General features: G+C 44.0%; 1 protein-coding gene across 4 annotated transcripts; it reads right to left on the bottom strand.

Moving 5' to 3' along the window:
• Positions 1-616: 616 nt before the first annotated feature.
• Positions 617-16,403, bottom strand: ncoa5 (nuclear receptor coactivator 5). Of its 4 annotated transcripts, XM_063215203.1 has the most exons (11): positions 16,230-16,403; positions 14,131-14,427; positions 13,798-13,905; positions 12,490-12,553; positions 10,221-10,463; positions 9,124-9,248; positions 8,265-8,394; positions 7,189-7,388; positions 3,587-3,791; positions 2,624-2,802; positions 617-1,781 (listed from the first exon to the last, which is right to left on the bottom strand). In XM_063215203.1, exons 2-11 carry the CDS (start codon positions 14,291-14,293, stop codon positions 1,219-1,221), a joined length of 1,980 nt encoding a protein of 659 aa, XP_063071273.1. In that variant the 5' UTR covers positions 14,294-14,427; positions 16,230-16,403; the 3' UTR covers positions 617-1,218. The 4 variants fall into 4 exon arrangements, with proteins under 4 accessions (XP_063071273.1, XP_063071274.1, XP_063071275.1 ...); XM_063215204.1 differs by lacking the exon at positions 13,798-13,905 and having other exon boundaries at positions 16,230-16,402; XM_063215205.1 differs by lacking the exons at positions 13,798-13,905; positions 14,131-14,427 and having other exon boundaries at positions 16,230-16,398.
• Between the last annotated feature and the right edge of the window lie 1,129 nt (positions 16,404-17,532).

The following is a 17,532-nucleotide window of genomic DNA, read 5'->3' on the forward strand; positions in this document are numbered from 1 at the left end:
TCATCCGAGTTCACTTTTAAGATCTTGTACAAAATCCTCAATCTCGATGTAAAGATGCAGGTCTAGATGTCGCTGATGCATCTAGTCTCACTCTTACTGACAGCCTTCAGTCTAATAATCAATCCGCCTGGGGTGGCTTGTACTTAATTCTCTGGGAAGAAAAAGAGTGGATGTAGACAACAAAACATTTTCCTCATACCACATAGACATCTCTCCCCCGGTCCTCCACTGCTTTGGGCTTGCTCCACCAGTGACGAGTAGTCCGCTTTAACATGTTAGTAATTTGTGCGTTACCTTGTATGACTGTGTGAGTGCGCAACTTAACTATACGTGTGTGCAACCCTGAATGATTCTGGGTAGGGTGGGCAGGGTGTGATCAGGAAAGTGGGTGGGTGGATGGGGAAGCTTTTGTAAATACATAAAATACCAGTTAATGTTGAAGTGTTTATTTTGTGTTGGTCGGTGTAAGTTCAATATTTAAAAAAAAGAAAATATGTATTCTATAGTGTTTCATGGTATGCACACACAAAAAACACAACTGTAGTTACCATTTCAAATGCTTCTCAATGGCTTCTTGCAATGGCCCATTCCATTTTATAGATTTGTCAGCACAAAATGCAATAAAAGACCATTTTATTAAAGCTCCTGTGTACAAAGCTTTATTATGACACCATGTTTACAGAAAAAAAGAAAAATGATAAACTATTCTTCACACATCTTAATTTTAGTGCCCTTGGGCTTGTCAGATATTTACAAATTCAGATTCAGAATAATGAGTAAAAGCAACATCAATGTTCAGAATCGTCTAAATTCAGAGCGTGAAAGTAAATTAATTCTGTACATGCAGTCGTCTACCTGCTAGATTTCCCCATGAAAAAAGAGTCACAAGTTAGCATTTTTCTCAATAATAATAACAATAAAAAAAATCTACATGCCGACACAGGCTTAGAAAAGTGTAATCTCGTGAAAATAAAAAGCATTTACGAAGACCAAAATATAGAACCTGCCCTACGGGCATATCAGTCCCAATGTGCACCATTGGGTAGGGTGTTGTTCCTAGGCAGTCCCAGCCCAGCAAGGGCAACACCAATCTGGTCACTTGCCTCTTCTCTTGAGTGTTCACACAAAACATAGATGCTCTGAACAACAAGCTAGAGTCTTGTTCCGTCTGTGACTGCCATCAGGTGCCGTGTGGAGTCAGACTGGCCAGGTCTCTGCTCAGTAATGCCGGCCATAGTGGGACATGGGCATGCCTTGGCCCATCCCCGGCCCCGGCCCCATGCCTGGGCGAGGGCCTGCGGGGGGCGGCGCACTACCAGAGTTCACCAGGTGGTTGATGGAGGGCCCACTCTGGATGAGCGTGTCCAGGGCCTTCTGCACGCTGGGGTTGTCAAAGTTGATGCCCCCCGTGCCGGTGGAGAGGGGCGGGCGCGCGGGCGGGGCACTAGGTGGCGGGGCGCCCATGCGGCCGGCGGGGGGAGGGGGGCCGTAGCCGGGAGGGGGCACGCCCTGGGGGGGGCCCCGAGGCTGGGGGCTCATCTTGGGAGGCGGGAGGCCGGCCTGTTGGCTGCCCATGGCAGAGCCATAGCCCTGAGACACCGGTGGAACGGCGGAGGAGGCGGAGCTGCCGCTGTTGAAGAGACTCAGGATCTTGGCCTGCAGCTCCTGCTGATGATTGGAGGAGGCGGCGGTGGGGGGCGGGCCGGCAGACTGGTGGGAGACCGGGGGCGGGGCCATGGGCTCATGGGACATCTCGGGAGCAGCGTGGACGGCATGGGAGCCTGTGTGGCACAAACAAACACAAACATGTCATAAAGAAAAAAACCTTCTCTTCACCTAAGCCAAGGGTACTCAATTAAAAGTCCCAGGGGGCCTGTTTTTTCCAAATTCCTCCCAATAAAGAGCAATAAATAACTCTTAGCCCGAAAGATCAGATTATTCACTGTGAATTACTTCGGAATTCACAAATGGTCTGATAACGCTTCTCTGGGGAGGGTTTAATCGTCCTCCAGGCAGCTGGCCAATAAGCGAACGCACTTCGGCGCTTAATAACATCAACTGTCAGTGATTGGTCGCCACCGATTTCAAACCAGAGCTGAGCTCACTCCTCCTACCCAAGCGCTCCTGGGCATTGAGGATCCAGACCAAAAATTAATTACAAAGTAATTAATATGGTCTGGTAAAACCATGCAACATAACCCTAGCCTATCTCACAAACTAAATGACTTAGTGATACAGTCCCATTTTTGGAAAATAAACTCATATTAACACCTCCCCTTCAGTTAAATAATTGAGTTGTACCTTTCTCCTGTACTTTTAACCTCTCATAGTATGGCAGTGCACATTTTACCTCCATGCTAGCAGTTAACATTGAGTCCTATGAGACCAGGTGGCGGCTAACTGGCCTCATAGGAGTCAATGTTCACTGCTAGCTTGGTGGTAAAATGTGCACCGCCGTAGAGAACGTTTGAAAGTACAGGAGAAAAGGTAAAACTCAATTATTTAACTCAAGGGGATGTGTAATATGAGCTTATTTCCAAAAATGGGACAAGATCACTTTAAAAAAAAAACTTGTCTAACCAACTGAAACCGAAAAACTTCAGTAAGCAGTCGTGCCACCCACCCTCGTAGGCTGCCTCTGGGGCGGCGTGCCTGTAGGCCGTGGTGGAGGGCATGTGTAAGGAGGCCGCGGCCGACGGCAGGGGCTTGGCACTGCGACCGTCAGCACCGCCTCTCACCAGTCGCTCACGCTTGTCACGCAGGTACTCCTGCAGCCGGTCCAGCTCCTCTGGCGTCAGGAACCTACACACAAAGACACACACGCACACACACACAAAGACACACACACTTACATTTAGCAGAAGTTTGTGTCCAAAGCAGCTACAAAAAAGCAAGGCATAGTCGGAGTGTAAACCCTGGATGTGTTTCAAAGAGCTGTGTATATTGTGTGTGTGTGTGTGTGTGTGTGTGTGTGTGTGTGTGTGTGTGTGTGTGTGTGTGTGTGTGTGTGTGTGTGTGTGTGTGTGTGTGTGTGTGTGTCTGTTTCACCTGTTCTCTGACAAAAGCGTGATGGTGTATAGCAGAGACACCGGGTGTGCATCAAAGAGGTGTGTGTGTGACCTGTTCTCTGACAGCAGCGTGATGGTGGACAGCAGTGAGAGTGTATCAAAGAGCTGTGTGTGTGTGTGTGTGTGTGTGTGTGTGTGTGTGTGTGTGTGTGTGTGTGTGTGTGTGTGTGTGAGAGAGAGATGGTGGACAGCAGGGATAGGTGTGTGTGTGTGTATCTCACCTGTTCTCTGAAGGCAGTGTGATGGTGGACAGCAGTGAGAAGGTGTGTGTGTGTGTGTGTGTGTGTGTGTGTGTGTGTGTGTGTGTGTGTGTGTGTGTGTGTGTGTGTGTATTTCACCTGTTCTCTGACAGCAGTGTGATGGTGGACAGCAGTGAGACGGGGTGTGTGTGTGTGTGTGTGTGTGTGTGTATTTCACCTGTTCTCTGACAGCAGTGTGATGGTGGACAGCAGTGAGACGGGGTGTGTGTGTGTGTGTGTGTGTGTGTGTGTGTGTGTGTGTGTGTGTGTGTATTTCACCTGTTCTCTGACAGCAGTGTGATGGTGGACAGCAGTGAGACGGGGTGTGCCTCCGTGTCGAGCTCCCTCATGAGCACGTCGTCGGCCATCTTGGCGGCCTTGCGGGCGATCTCCTCGCGCTCCTTGTCGCGGTGCTCCGCCTTGTAAGCCACAAAGTTCTGCTCCACCAGTACCATGGCGTCTTCCATGGGCATGTTCCTATGCTCTGCACACATACACACACAAGAGCACAAGGGTGTTGTTATGGCTCACTCTTTGGAAACCCCGTTGTCGGTAGACCCGAGTTCGTTCTCCTGATATCCCTTGTAAATGCGTTCTATTGCACCAGTTGAGGACAATATAATAATAATAATAATAATAATAATAATAATAATAATAATAATAATATTCCACTGGAGGACATCTACGGGCTCCTGCTAGATGACGAAAGTAATGTCGATAATAAACTCCTGGGGCCTCATTTATCATCAGTTCGTAGAATGCATTCTAAATTGTGCCCTACAAGTGAAATATAGAATGGTCGTAAGTACAGAAAAATCGGGATTCATCAAACGTGCCTTGGCTGCTCCTACGCACAAAAAATAAGAGTTTGGTTCCGGTTGGTTGTCAGGTTTGGTCATGGGTCGGTCTGAAATTTTTTTTTTTTTCCAATTTTTTTTTCTTCCTTTTTTTTTAAAATTTCCGACCCACCCAACACCCCATATGCGCCAGATTTCGTCATAAACTTTGTTGAACAATGCCAAGGACGATAGTGGAGTGTGGCCTGCTAAAGCTACAATGAAATATAATAAGAATTATGAGCCAAGATACTGACCGTCACCGAAATGAGGATATGATCATACAGCCTACCGTTTCTGGCAATACCTGTCCATCTGCCAGTTGCCTGACACTGCTATTTTAGCTCCTGTAGGCTATGTCCCGTTTTCTTTTTTAAAAAAATCCTTTCCATCATCGGTTGTAGACCATATTTTCCTTGGGATGAAGGTTCTGGCTTGGAAACATTCTACTTACACACTTTTTGTTTTACGCGAGGATGTAGACCCCTGAGGCGATATGAATGCGATCGAGGGGCAACATCGTCATTGCCATTAAATCATTATTGTAGGCAACTGTAGTAGTCCTAGGTCTTCATCTAACAGTCGTATTTGTGGCGACATCATCGTTAATTTCTATTTCATTATTTGGAGGGGGTGCGGAGAGTGAGACCGTGACAGACGCCCTGCTGCTGCGCGATGGTGGAGGGACAAGCAGAGAGAGGGCAAGAAAATAACGGGCTCGGGCCAACGGACTTCTTGGTTAACAAGGCCTTGTGGTAAATGAAAGAATGAAGGGAAACTTGGGCAAAACATTTCCCTTCTCTCGTAATAACTTATTTTACAATTACAAGGTATTGATACAGTGCTACTTTAGAATTGCTGTAACAAGTTAGGCCTATGCATCTCGTCCAACATGCAGCGTGACTGAATGGAAGCCCTTTTCTAATACGACGAGACAATATCAATACATTCAAAAATCGTGGATACTCATAATGTTTTCTGTGTGATGCATTTCGAGGCAGGTGGTCAGGCTGTGTCCGTGTCGGGCGTTGAGGTAAGGCGATTGACTTATCATTTGACAGGCATTTTCGCCAGGTTCCCAAACTACATCGCAGCCTATTAGTCTGCAAGAACGCTGTGAGGCAAGTTATTTAAAAACTTACGAGCTACAACGACAACCAATTAGCATGTTGTAGCATAATAATTAGCCAACAACGTGACCGATAGGTGCGCTGCGCAACTCTGCAGTGACATTTGGGGTTTTCTAATATCAAGCCGGGCGGCACTTGTGGCGCGCGCTTATGTTGCTCCTATACTCATGAACGGCCATCCGGGTACTTTGCTCTTAAATTTGCACTACGCCCCTTTATGGGTGAAAACAAACCGAATGTCTCATTGACTTACATGCTACATCGGTTAACCTAAATGAACACATTCCATGCTTCAGCCACGGCTGTTTGGCTATATTATTTAAATAGCCGGCAACAGAACACGTTTTCGACATGTTGCGCGTGAACAACGCTAGTCTACAGGTCCGTATTTTTCGTTTATTAAACCCCAACATCACCAATTGACTTGTATGGATTGCTTTCCCCCACAAATGGGCGTAATGGAAATGGAAAACGTCACGCCGTTCATGAGTATGTGGATAGTCATGCGATGCAAATTCAGTAGGCTAACTTGCAGGCAGGTAGAAAGTGAGAGATGGCGAGTTATGGGAATGAAGAAACGTGTTGTGTCTTGTCTATATGAACAACCCTCCAAAAAACATCGATATTTTTTTGAGGATTCCAAAAACTCAAAAAAAATATTTTGGGTCGCACAAAAAATGATAGGGTCGGTCGGCCTAAGTCCCACACCTTTCAAATCACTGTGCACGCGCGCATTCGGGGTAATTTGCATCCCGAAACGCCTTCAATTAACCATATATAGTATTAAAATGCATTCAAATGCCATGTTAATTCGAAGGCGTCACCCTGTTTGGACACACATGAACACACGCGCCACACGAAGCGCTGGCGGGAAGTGCGGAGATAGAAACATTTCCACGGCAGAAGTGGAGGTGCTTTCGACAGGAGGAGGAGACAGTGTATCAAAATAAGTAAAAGAATGAGATACACATAGCACTGTAAAATAGCACACTATCATACTAAATTGGCATTCAAAGCAAACGGTACCTTGCAGGCTCAATATTATTTGCAATTTTCATGTTTCTTCCACTCGCACGCATGGTCTGAGGTGTGCGTAGATTTAGGCACAATTCTACGTTCAAGTACATGTTCATAAATCCTACACTTTGCTAAGGAATGATCGCACGCACGCTTTACGCACAGATCTGTGCCTAAGAACGCTTGATAAATCAGGCCCCTGGACTATGTGCAAACTTCCAAATGCATGGTTTTGTGAGAACAGGCCATATTTGTACTACTGTACAAGTTGGGTGTCATGGCATGTGATATTAGTGAGGTAAGTTTGGAGATACTGGAGCTCCATCAGCGCTTGTACTAAGCTATTCGGAATAACTGTAACTCGGCTAATGTTCGCCCAAGGTAGGAAACACTTCGGGTGGACTACTGGATGGATGTCACGGTTCAAATGACATAAAGTGATGCTTCGGAGGAGAGTCACCCTTAAGTGCAACACTTTGATGAAGGACAGAGTCCAGAACGTTGTGTCATTTAACATTGTTTGGGAGCATCGAACAGTGATACGGATCTTTATTTTTCTTTTCAGTTATCTTCTGGTTTGGTCCAGCACCTGTGCTACTGATGTGTAGGGGTGTAAATAATATAGAAATGTATCGATATATTGTGATGATTGAATCGAAAGTATCGAAAATAATCGAATCGATGGTCCCTGCCCAATAACTTAATAGTAGTGGAAAAGTAATTGGGGAAGAAAATCGAATCGTATCGTATCATGGGGCATTTTTAAGTATCGAAAATGATTGAACTGTATAGCATCGAATAATAAGATATCGATATTGAATCGTATCGTCATGGAGGCTGTGATTTACACCCCTACTGATGCGCGCGCACTGTTGACTTCTGGCGGTTGTTTGGTTACCTTGCGGTGTGCCGAAGAGGATGTTGACGGTGCAGGAGCGGTGCACCTGGTGCTGCTGGGTGATGATGATGGCGAAGGGCGTGTGGGCGCGGCCCACGTCCTCAAGGGCCTGCGACAGGGACACCTCCGTGTTCAGGAAGATCAGGTCCACCACCATGCCCACGTCGCGCACCTTACGGCCCACCGTCTCCGCATACTCCCTGGTCACACAAAAGGGGCCAAAAAAAAGAAAGATAAAAATCCTGAATTGAGAGCACAGCACTAGATGCCTCATTACATTTAGCAGACAGACGCTTCATTTGAAGTTTTTTGGGGGTGCTTTTGGTCTTTATTATTACAGGACAGTGTGAGAGTAGACAAGAAATGATTGGGAGAGAGAGAGAGAGATGGGTCAGGGCCGGGAATGGGCAATGTAAGCCCAAATGTGGGGGGCTTAGCAGTGTTAATTTCGTCAACCATGACTATGACTAAAATATTTCGTCAAAGCCCTTTTTTGATTTTCGTCATTTAGACTAAGACTAAGACTAAATTGGGAAGGCAATGACTAAAATATGACTAAGACTAAAATTGATTTTCGTCATTGTGACTAAGACTAAGACTAAAGTTTAAAACTGCTGACTAAATTAACACTGGTGTCATATAAAATGGAGAAAAAGAGAACCAGTGTGTGAAGACGTTTCATTCTGCACAGTGTGATATATGTTAAAAAGAGAAGCAGTGTGTGGAGAAGTTCTATTATTACAGTGTTGACTAAAATGACTAAAATGACAAAAAATTGACTAAGACTAAAATTGATTTTCGTCATTTAGACAAAAATTAAGACTAAATTGGGAAGGCAATGACTAAAATATGACTAAGACTAAAATAGATTTTCGTCATTGTGACTAAGACTAAGACTAAATCAAAAAAAGCTGACAAAATTAACACTGGGGCTTGGTGCGCTGCGCCACAGCGCCCCCAGCAAGCAGACACTTCTAACCAAAGTGACATGCAAAGGGGACATTCAAGCAAGTACAGTGCGTGGTGTCAATACAATACTATAATCACTGCAACTGGCCAATGCACGAGGGTCTTACTTCTGCAGCTTGTTGACCACAATGACTGAGCAATCCACAGGGCGCTCGGTGTCGTAGCGCCGCTGAAGCTCCTCGTAGTATTGCCTGTAGAGCTCGTTCCTCCGCCGCTCTCCTTCACGCAGACGGTCTTCTACTCGACACACAATTTAGAAACGGGGTAACTTTTCACACGTTCTCTGCAAGTGATGCATAGAACAGTCTTTTTTTTAGAAAGTGCGATCAACTCCCAACCGATTCTTACAAGGTCTTCTGGTGCAAGCAAACATCAAAGTTCATGTTTAGTAAAAAACAGCCGCACTCCCGGGTGTCATTCTTGCAGTTTTAGGGTGCATCCCAATATGTGACCTTGCCTCCTCCACTTGCCTCCTCCACTTGCTTCTCGTCATGATGACATCACTGACAACAGCATTATATTTCAATATCTTGCAAAAGCTCAATTGTAAAGTCTTTTTCTCATTTGCAATTGGGATGGTGAATGAAAAACAGTCCCTCAAAAGTTGTTGTGGCGAGGCTGACAGCTGGGAAACTTTATTGTTTTCTCCACGGAGGAGGGGCCAGGAGGCGGGACGAGGAGACAAGCACAAGTGGAGGAGGCAAGGACACATATTGGGATGCACCCTTAATCTACTGGGTTAGCATGACAGACAGACAGACATTTCGGCCTATGACTAGTACAACAATATAACACACTTCACAAAAAAATTAAGTTTCTGGTTTCGTTTCTGTTCTGTGTAAAAAGGAAAAAAAAGTTCCCGTTACACGTTTTTGTTCCTTGAACCAGTTCAAAGCCCGAACTTGCGCAACTAACAAACACCAATGACCCAGTAGTACTACTTCAAGGACAAAATGGAGGCCTTACCTTCAGGAGGTGGCTCCCTGCGTGCACCGTTCCATGGTTCTCCTCCTCTGTAGGGCTCCCGGTATGCCTCCTTCTTCCTGTAGTACTCGTCCATGCCGCGGTAGTAACGATCATATCCCTCCTCCCTACAACACAGCATTATCCAGGACTATCATGAGACTCTCTGTTGAGAGAATGTTGCAAGCTTCCATTCACTTTCGAAAAATAGTTGCCTACTGAACGTCGGAAAAGCCCATTGAAAGTTTCAATGGGCTTTTCTGACGTTCAGTAGGCAACTATTTTTTGATAGTGCCCGCTATGCCCAAATAATGACCGTTGCTTCAGAGATCACTCCGCAAGTAGATTGGTCACATTCATAGATCTCATAACCGCCCCCCCTGCAACACGGTCGAAGATTGGGGATTTGGAACTGCTTGGTTTCTCATGACTGCATCCATCAGGGATTTTCACTGAAACCAGCCATCATCAACCAGCCCTCGAGCCAGCTGCTGACAACACTTGACTATTTTCATCATGTCTCTAAATCGTTACAGGTTAGCATACGTTAGACTAATTAGTTATAAGTATTTAGTACGCGAATTGAAAAATCTTAAGTATTACGCAGTGTCCAGATCATTTGAGGAGAGCTATATTTAAGATTAGAATAAGTAGAATATATTTAAATAGAACACATTACTAGAATAAATAGAATATATTTAAAGGGACACTGTGCAGGAAATGGTCAAAAAAGGTACTGCAACTATGTTGCTTGTTGAAATTGGGCTGCCTATTGCCAAATTTGATCTTGAATTTGATCTTGATACATGAACGTTTACAAAGTATTAAACAAATATTTTCTAGTATGGTCCAAGTACAGTCATTTTACAGCTAAAAATGCCTATTTTTGGAAATTCAAAATGGTGGACCATGGAGAAGATGCCCCTTTTCATGTATGAAAAGTGCAATTTTTCCAGTCATAATGAAAACGTAGAAGTCGATTCTGGTGGTAAGTATTCATGAAAAAAGGTAACATTAGTGAATGGGCAGCATGAATTCTGGAAATAAACAACTAAAAATCTCACACAGTGTCCCTTTAAAATGTGTATTAAAAGACACACCTGAAAGCAGGATCTTTTTCTCTGCTCTCAGAGCCCCGATAGCGCTCGTAGGCTGGGTCTCGAGAGTCGTGATCACGTGGGGGTCCATGTTCTCTGGGTGGTCCAGGGCGTTCTCTGGAGGTTTCGCGAGATGGGTCCCTCATGTCACGCCCGTCTCGGTGGTCCCGTGATTCGCGGTTGTGCATAGGGGACCGTGACCGAGGGCGGCCATCCCTGCCCTCCCCATAGCCACCGTACGGATGCCTGCACAGGACAAAAAACATCTAACCATCAACAAAACCTAAAAAGTGGTTTCACACTCACGACATGACCCTGATTTTTGAGTTAAGTGTGTACCTAAAACCCACACCTAGCAAAGTTTTGGTTTACATCCTGAAGACAACAACCACTCAAGTAGGTGAAATGAGCAACTACCCATGCTTAGCTGGAAAAAGTTTCACGAAACAATTTAATTTCAACGACAGACTTCGCAAATGGAGAGGTCTTCAATAGGAACAGCAACGGCGCTGCACTGTGAACGCTACACTTCCATGCGGGTCCTTCAAAGCCACCACGCAAACGCTTGCCACAAACACAGTCATCTTCACCGGACGACTCCCATATCAGCTTTTAGAAACCTTTCTTGTGCTCCTTTCCAACACGAGATTTGTGGTTCAGTCACCAGTCATTTCCCCGCCGGAGTTGATGAATGGAATCTGTTGCGTATTTCATGACACAATTGGACTTCTTTGTGAATGCATTCTGCAAATTAACAGCGATTCACATCCCTAATATTACAGATCCATTTGTTAAAACCACTGCTGGAGTTTCAGTTAAGAGTTCTCCTTTTATTAGAAGAGTTTCACACATTTGTCACTCCCAATACGAATTAAATTCCGCCTAAAGCAAATGGTGAATAAGCACTTGCATTTTGAAATCGACGCAGAGCCACAATGTTGAGCGACCGACCTGTCCGACATCAGGAAAGTTTTTCTCTCGGTTAAGAGCCTCAACAGAAACGCGCATTTGTTTAATGGTCTGCAGAAACAACATCAGGAACATCATCTTTGTGTTGTGGACTTGGCGGAACTATTAGCTGGTCGTTATTGATGGCTGTTGCAAAACTGATCTTAAAAGAGATTGAACGCGTAACATAAAGCCGGTTAGTGGATGTATTGATAGTTACAGGCCCGGGCGAATACACCAGCGGCGACGGAATTAAGCGACAGAGAATCGCTGGAGTATGCAGCAAGAGTGATACAAGCGATGGAAGCGAGAGAGTATGTCCATTAAAAGCAGAATGCAAGCCTTCCGACATTCCCATTGGCTGTGGCAGCTGTCGCCAAACCACATCATGGCTCATTTGCATAATATTCGCTCCAGTACAACTACAAACTTTCACTCAAACTGCTTTTGTTTCTTCTCTCGCAGGTGACTCAATACGAAGTCAATTACTTCCACCGCTGGAATCAGTCAAGAAGCGCTTGATGTATTTGTGCGGTTACAGGTTTCAGTTAAAAGTTTACGTCAAGATGCTCTCGAATCGGCAGCATCAAGGTGAAACACAGTGCTGAAAATCGATCGACGCTATACGAAAACGTTAGCTTGGGCCATCCATAGTTCCAGGAACTGCACAAAATTTCGAAAATGAATCAGTCTGGCCACGCTGCCTGTCTCAGGGCATTTTTGCCATTCCAGGGTTCCACTGACTGAGAACTCAGTCTCAATGCAGACTAACGTGAGTAAGCCAACGGCAATCAGTGGAGCTTAAGTTTAAATCACAACGCATACATTATCAGAAGAATTGGTGTGGTTGTAGTTTTGTCCATACAGCCATTTGAAACGCTTCCAGATCTCTACGCATGAATGTCTCCAGTACGAAAATTGCCACGAGTACCTTTTCGCAAGTAGGCCATTTCCATCAAAACACATTTCAGTCTCACACAAAGCATTCTGGTGCAACAGTATAAATATACTGCACAATAACGCAACAAAGAGTCATCATGACAAAAGGACACCAACAGAACTAACCTACCATTTTATTTGGTAAACTTTGGCATCTCAAGGAAGAAAACACAGACAACATGAAGGCCTACTATGATGCTCTTTCGGCTATGTCCATAGGATTAATATTTGAAGCACACGACGAATTGAAGGAACGATCGACGAAACGGTCACCGAATGATGATCGCAAACTACAATTGTGAAAACCAAAAAGCATATCAGGGCATTACCAGATGGGAAGAAACGCTGTTATGTCTTCATATCCACTTTGAGAGCGTTACTTTACCTTCGAGGAGGGCTCGGCCGGGATTGAGCTTTATTGTGTCGTCGTTCCGCTGCCATATTTATATCTGAAAATAAACCAATCCACACATTCAATATGCAAAAAGACCCGTTAGGCGTCCAGTGAGGAGAAAATGAGTGAGTCCCACCGCTTTTCAAAAATGACATCAGTACATCAGAATTTTATTTATTATAAAATTTTAAATCCTTTCATGCTTTGTTAATTGACAACCTTCAAGGAAAGAAAGTACAGTGGCAGTGGGTGGCTTCAAGTAGTTAAATTCTCATCTATGTGGCTCCTCACAGCAGCACAGCGTACTGCTTCATTTTTTTGTAGCTGATCAGAAAAAGTATGTTCAAATGCAAGTTCAGATCAACAGTAATTCTAATTTGGTGTTAAAATTAGCACAATCGGCAAGTCCATTTTGTTTTAAATCGGAACAAATTGTTAAGATTATGTTTTGTGATTCAGGCTATGGTGTGCATAAAATGCATTTCATCAATGAACACACAGCCCAACCTTTCAACCTATTCTTCCTTGCATCACGAAGTAGCCCGAAACAAATAACTTAGCTGGCCAAGGGTTTATGTAATTTCAGCACAAATGCATGACCGGTGGTTGAGGAGCCACCTGTATTAAAAATAAATTTAAAGTGTCAATTAAACATTGCAATTTCACCACTGACCATTAAGCTTAGCTGACTGTGTCAAAAAGTCAATTGCAAAAGGTGTTCAAAATACAGTACATATTTGGCACACCTATCTGGCAACAAAACTTTAAACAAGACGCAACTGCATGTTGCTTTGACATTCACAAGCAGTAGGCTAAACAAAGTCCAAAAGTACTTGATGACAGCAAGCCACATTCTAATAGTTCTTAACACGAAAAATTACCACCGCACCGCCACTGACATGAATCATACACATTTCCGCATTGATCAGGTTGTAGAGGTCAGTTACAGAGATGAGAGGCAACAGGTTGTCTTGTATAAAAACAACCCTAGTTATTACATGGACATAAATGCAGCATCAGAAGTGACGATGAATCCGAATTTAAAACGAAAGAACACCTTTTAGAGTGAGCGTAGTTCAGTGGTCATTGACCAATTTCCAATAATGACCAAAGACTTACAAACATTTCAATCAAATGCAAAAATGAGAGCATGTGCAAAATCTGCCCGGGTGCATGGATGTTTCTTTGTTGGTTGTTTGGGTGGTTTTAAAGTTGCTGACTGCTTTGATTTCAAATGCACGCAGGCCATGTTGTGTCGAGGCTGGCCTGACAGCTTGGAGGACACTACTCAGATCTTACCTAGTTTGTACCCTTTATAAAATCGCCCACTGTGTCCCGCCTTTGCAGCTTCTGCCTCTTCCACTCGTTCAAACTGCACAAATCCATATCCGCGGAACATGGACAAGGCTGTTAAAAGAGGAACATTTTTGTGGATTTTTTGGTGGTCCAAGTTTAAGACTAATCTCAGTTGAATTTAAGTGAAGACCACATTAGCTTTAATAATAAACTGTGAACTAATCTTCAGATGAAATGAATGAAAAAGGCTTATGATATAGCTTTAAGATTAATTTCCTAAGCAGTTTTTCTTTCCACACTTGAGTTTCAGACCCATCAAGGATGGCTCCTACTAACCATTGATTTTGCCATATTGTCTGAACAGTTCTTCCAAATCCTTCGTGTCCATTAGAGTCGTTGGCAAATTGCCCACAAAAATCCGGCGCGCCAGGTCTCGTGGGTCATCGCTGTTGGTGGTGGTGCGCAGCGGGCTAGGACTACGGCTTCTTCTGCGAGACATCTCTACCAGTTTCTGGGTTGAAAATGTGTTCTCGCTCTCTCGATCACGCTCAGAAGCACTAAAAATGGGCTTCCCCTATTTGTCAAATGTCCGTTTAAGAAGGTAAATTTTCCTCACAGGTCCTGCAAAAATCTCTGGTAGGTGAACAGGGAGGAAGAAGAAGAAAAAAAAGACATCCATATGGATAAAGCTTCACACAGGAACACAGCATAGACAAGATATTTATTGGCACAATAGGGGCATGTACGATCAGCTGAATGAACATGCATCCACACAATAATAAAAAGCAGGCATCCTGAAGTTGACCTTGTCGGTGTGTTAGGCTCAGAGGAAACTTAATAAACTGGATAAATATTTCACATTAACACCGACGTCTCCTATTGAACTGATGGGTATCAAATGGGTAAGATATTTCACTAACCGACACCATACGCGCCTAAAAATCACACGCTAGCAAACCAAAATGATGATTGTTTGAGTTGCTGCCTGGCAAGACGAAATGTCTTCGTAACTGTACTGTAGTTACAGAATTGTGGCAGCATAGGGGCAGTGTAGATGATGTAGAACTATTCGTGTCCTACAGTTTTCCAGGTCAGGCTTTGTAATAAGGTTAAAATGAATAAAACGAAGCCACTGCCACTCACATCTTTGGCATGTGTTGGATTTTTTTTTTTGTCTGAGGAAAAAAAACATTTATGACTGATGGTCATAAATTTCAAAATTAGTGACCATGGAATCTGGCTTTCGAACATGCCAAGCATTCATGGATCAACACTGGAGACCCTGTGTGCATCACCTGGGGTGATTCACATTCATTTCATAGTTGATCTTCCAACCTACATTTCTTCAGCAATGATCAGTGGGAATGTCAAGTTGATGTCGTCTTTCCCCCCGTTTAAATTTGGCAGGGAATTTTACTTTTCACAAAAAAAATGCAACCGATTAGCTACTGTAGATTATCATTGTGTATTGTTTGTAGTTTCATCGACGCAAAATGAACGCACAAAATATAACGAGCACAGTTGTGTTGAAATCCAATTCGGAAAAATACCCATGAACGATTTTAATTACTTGGAGATGGTTGCACAACAACTTACGCTTCACTCGCAGCGAAAGTTAAATTCTTACCAAAAAAGGTGTTCAAATTAAAACATCAGACAAAAAAAAACAATTGAGGAGAAACCCCGTCGCACTGTCCAAATTAAATCACACATCGCTGCGAGTTGTTAGACTGTAGTATTTCATGAAACACTGAACATCGTCTCAAACATTTAGTAAACAGACACGTTTAGAGGCAATAGCAATCATCCAGCAAGACCATTCAGCTACAACTACCGGTAGTTATTTGGCTACTATCCTGGTTACTGTAGCCGACTGTGGCTAATGACTATCGGCCATTTTGTCAGCGCGCTGGTATGTTAACTCATGCAATTCCAGGCAAGTTTAAGGGGTTTGTAAGATAATAAACTCTTCGGTGGCTGTGAGTGAGAACCTACACAGCACATATTTGAAAGAGAGTTTGCTTTAACCTGTTTAGGTTGGCTGCACTTGACCCAGTTTCAGGATTTAGCCACCAAAACCAATGTTGATTGTCGAATGGGCAAGCTGAAAACTAAGATACCACACACACAACCACTAGACATAGCGCTAACAAAGCATAGACTACTGGCCCACAGAACAGTAAATAATGCGAACTACCAGTTAATATGAGTAAACTCCTAATTTATCTCTTCTATGCACTGCATAATTTTCCCTCGCTGTTCTCATACGTTTCTGCCAGCGATTAATGGCAGCCATCTTGCCCACTATGCTAAAGCATGTTAGCCTAGTATGTGCGGAGACGACAAATCAACCTTGCAGACGCCAAAACTGGTTTAGCTCCAAATAGACAACACATTTTCATAATCCACTTTAGAGCATACAACACGGTTCATACCTCTACCCTGTGATAAACAGGGATCGTCCAACGTGTCTCCTCAGCTCAAACCACCCTCCTTGAGATAGACGCCTGTGCTTAGTTGGATTCTGCAGTGTGTGTGTCGTGCTGCTGGTGCTGTCGAAGTGAATGCTAGTGCTAGCTAGCTACTGCTGCTTGCTTGAAGTCCTTTGTTGACATGGCGACTGCCCCCAGTCGCACGGGAGGAAGAACGCGTCTGGCTGTCTGCTATCGAAGCCCGTGGATATAGCGTGCTGGTTTGTCCTCAACTGCCCTGCAGTCTGCAGATCATTAAGCGGGCTTGCGGAGCAAGGACCATGCAGAGCATGGCCCTTGCAGAGCAAGGCCCGTTTATAGTAGTAATCTCTAAGTCCTGTTTCTTATTATTTATAGCTTGGTCTTGTGCAGGGCAGCAGTAAAAATAGAAAATGGATCTCCTCCTAGGCCTTTCGAGATAGAGACACCGTTCAAACACTAAAACGACCGGCTCGGCTTGGAGATCGCGTATACTAATAGGCTTTTCCGTGTCTCTTTGTCGTTTTTTCCCGTTTTTGGCGATTTTGTGAAAGCCTGGGTCCCCATTGAAAATAGTGGTGGAACCTCCATGAACCAAAGTTCCGCCACTCTAGAGATTAGAGTGTAGGAGGCTTTTTCGGTCATAAAACATCAACACTTTCACCTAGAAGTTTAGTTGACGCGTTGTTAGCGAGCTCTATGGGATGTCTCCAAATTGTCAAAGTTTCATCTCCCAACTCCCAATACTTTTTAAATGGCAGGTTTGTAAAAAAAAACAGGCCTGGCTCTATGGAGAATCCCATTCTTTCGAAAAGTGCATTTTTCAAGAGATCAGCGCATGTCCCACACGGAGGTCCATTTGTGCCTGAACCCTTTCACCTATAAACTTCATTCAAAGACTGTTAGAGAGATCACAAGCATGACTCCGATCTGTGAAAAGGACACGTGCCAACTCCTTTTAGTTTTTTTACAACGATGTTGTAATTTACAACGATGTTGTAAAGACAAAAAACTCATTCTCATTTTCTCCCCTGTTAAAGGCTCAATACTAACTGTCAGTTAGTATCAGAACAGGTGCTCCCAATGAAGGATTCCATCTTAACTGCCACTGTCTCAAGATTCTATTCTTAACGAGCAGGTGCGAGCAGCCATTCTAGAAGGCTATTGTTCAGCTCTTCAATGCAATCTAATATAGTCTTGCTGGACTGTGTATGACAGCTAGCTGCTTGGCTTAGTGGTAATGCATGCTGCTGCATTAGAGATATGGAGGTTGAGGGTTCAAATCCCA

This window comes from Engraulis encrasicolus, chromosome 14 (assembly GCF_034702125.1).
Source record: "Engraulis encrasicolus isolate BLACKSEA-1 chromosome 14, IST_EnEncr_1.0, whole genome shotgun sequence".
NCBI lineage: Eukaryota > Metazoa > Chordata > Actinopteri > Clupeiformes > Engraulidae > Engraulis > Engraulis encrasicolus.

Bases quoted from the DNA above. Each gene is read 5' to 3' on its own strand.
- ncoa5 (XM_063215203.1), bottom strand. From the start codon at position 14,293: ATGTCTCGCAGAAGAAGCCGTAGTCCTAGCCCGCTGCGCACCACCACC. The intron at 13,906-14,130 runs GTTAGTAGGAGC...CTCTTTTAACAG, and splicing joins ACAATATGGCAAAATCAATG to CCTTGTCCATGTTCCGCGGA. The intron at 9,249-10,220 runs GTGTGTCTTTTA...GCTGTGTTGTAG, and splicing joins GAAAAAGATCCTGCTTTCAG to GGAGGAGGGATATGATCGTT.